This window comes from Musa acuminata, chromosome BXJ3-11 (assembly GCF_036884655.1).
Source record: "Musa acuminata AAA Group cultivar baxijiao chromosome BXJ3-11, Cavendish_Baxijiao_AAA, whole genome shotgun sequence".
NCBI lineage: Eukaryota > Viridiplantae > Streptophyta > Magnoliopsida > Zingiberales > Musaceae > Musa > Musa acuminata.
The window spans coordinates 897,847-900,086 of NC_088359.1; the positions used below are offsets into that span (position 1 = coordinate 897,847).

At 56.8% G+C, this 2,240-nt stretch overlaps 1 protein-coding gene across 1 annotated transcript; it reads left to right on the forward strand.

Moving 5' to 3' along the window:
* The first annotated feature begins 418 nt into the window (after positions 1–418).
* Positions 419–1,381, forward strand: LOC103970129 (uncharacterized). Its single transcript, XM_009383786.3, has one exon. The coding sequence runs from the start codon at positions 419–421 to the stop codon at positions 1,379–1,381; it is 963 nt and encodes a 320-aa protein (XP_009382061.2).
* Positions 1,382–2,240: the final 859 nt, after the last annotated feature.

The window sequence follows — 2,240 nt, forward strand, 5'->3', positions numbered from 1 at the left end:
GTTTCTTCTATAATGTCTAGTGTTTCCTCGAGTAACGGCTTCGACAGCGCTTTGGGACCCACATTTGGACCAATTGACGTCTGCCAACTGTATATTGCATGTGCTGATATTTTCAGAATAAAGCAAATCTTTGGATACCGACATGCTGATTTGGGAGTTGACCCAAAGGCGTATACTGCGTCAGGCGTGTCTCCCTCGGCCGGCCGGGAGATGCAATGGAGCGATCCTAAGGGTAAGCAACCACGAGAAAGAGCTGCTTGCCGAGCCCAAAGAAGAGGACACCCTTAAGAGACCTCTCCCCCCTCCCCCCTCCTGCATCCATGCATTCCTTCGCCTGCCTCTCTAACCTTCCACCTCCTCACTCTGCTACTGCGTCACTTCCTTCATAAAAGGAGGAGGAGGAGGAGGAGGAGAAAAGATGGTCGTCGGGAGAAGGTTCCGCCGGTCAGAATCCTTCCCGGCTCTCAAGGCCGCCGCTAAAAGCGCTTTCCGCTCCCGATGCATCAGTCTCCCCTCCCGCTCCCACCCCTTCGCCGCCCACCTCGCCGACGACCTCCAATCTCTCCGCTCTTGGCCCCTCTCACCCTCCTCCGCCTCCGATGCGGTCCACTGGATCTGTAATGGCCTTGCCCGCCTCCACCTCCTGCTCGCCAGCCTCTCGGACGTCCTCCAGCTCCCCCAGGCGCAAGAACCCCTCCGGCGAGGCCACCGCCGCTCCCCCGCCCTTGCCGACCGCCTCCTCGATGACTTCCTTCGCCTCGCAGACGCGCACGGATCCTTCCGCTCCGCCACCCTCGCCCTCAAGCAAGACCTTGCAGCCGCACAGGTCGCAGTCCGCCGTCGCGACGAGCGGCGCCTCGCGTGCTATGTCCGCGCCCAGCGCCGCGCTCGGAAGGAGCTGGCCGAGCTCGCGGCGGCCGCTCGGGAAGTCAAGAAGAGGCCGCAGCCCGGTCCCGCCACCTGGGCGGCAGCCAACGCAGAGGAGGCGGAGGTGGCGAGGGTCATAGGGGAGGTGGTCGTCGTGGCCGCGGAGGCGTCGGCGGCGGTGTTCCTCGGCGTCTCCGAGATGGCCGCGGCGGCATCGTCAGCGGCTGCGGCGATGGCCCCGTCTCGGTTCGCATGGGCCAACGCGGTGCTCAGGTGGAGGACGAGAGCGACGTCGAAGCCACCGAACAAGAAAGCGTCGCCTGAGGAGAAGAAAGAGGAGTTGGCAGCAGGGGAAGAGGAAGAGGAGGAGGAGAAGTGGAGGAGAACGACGCTGGAGAGGCTTGGGAAAGCGGAGGAAGGCGTCCCGTCTTTGGAGAGCGCCGGCGAGCTGGTCTTCAAGTCGCTGGTCAACGTCAGGGTCACCCTCCTCAACGTTTTGACTCCCGCCCTCTAAGACATTTCTTTTCGGAGAAAAATAAGCAGCAAAAAAAAGGGAACGTAAAACAATAATATCCTTGTAAAAATGTGAAATGATAAAAAAAAACCTTATTTTTAGTTTTATGTATTGAACCAGCAAAAATGTCACATTGATTGACTTATATGTTACGGTGATGATGATGATGATGATATTTGTGTTCCAAGAGTTAATGACTCGTAAAGCTTCATTTAATCCAAACCGATTTTAGGAGAAGGAAGAGAACAACTAACTTGGATTGGTCGTTTGATCCAATCCTAGTTTGGATCTCGTCTTAGCCCGATCATGACATCGACTTAGCTTTCGCTGGATCCAATTGTCGCTTATTTGTATAGAGATTGTTAGTGTAAACAATTTTAAGCCGTGGTCTTGGGGCCGACGCGGCTTCGTTCGGGTCTGAATGTCGAGGAATCGCCCAAACGTCTCCTGGGAGCCCTTCGCCTGCACGCCTGGTATGAGGCGCCTCGTCTCCGGTCCTGGACACGGGTCGGGTCGGAAGCTCGGCCCAACCTCTCTGACGATCAAGTTAGTGATGTGGAGTGGCGTGATCTCCCCCCCACCCCCCCCTTTTGCTTAGAACACGGGGGTATTTATACTGGAGTTTAGCGTTACCTGGAGCGCCTGTCCGCAGGGAGCAGAATCATACATCTGATGGCGTCTGACATTGTGGTTGGCGTGTCGTGAGGAGGCAAGCCTGAGCGGTCGTTAATGGGCCTCCGTTGGCGTTTTGGTCGATGCTGGCCAGGTGTTGTTAGTCTGTCAGAGGCGCGGAGCGTCAGCTGATGTTACGGGAGTCTTATCGTAATTACCACCCCTATCAGAAATGACAATGAATTAG

Coding starts and splice junctions, on each gene's coding strand:
- LOC103970129 (XM_009383786.3), top strand. CDS start 419: ATGGTCGTCGGGAGAAGGTTCCGCCGGTCAGAATCCTTCCCGGCTCTC.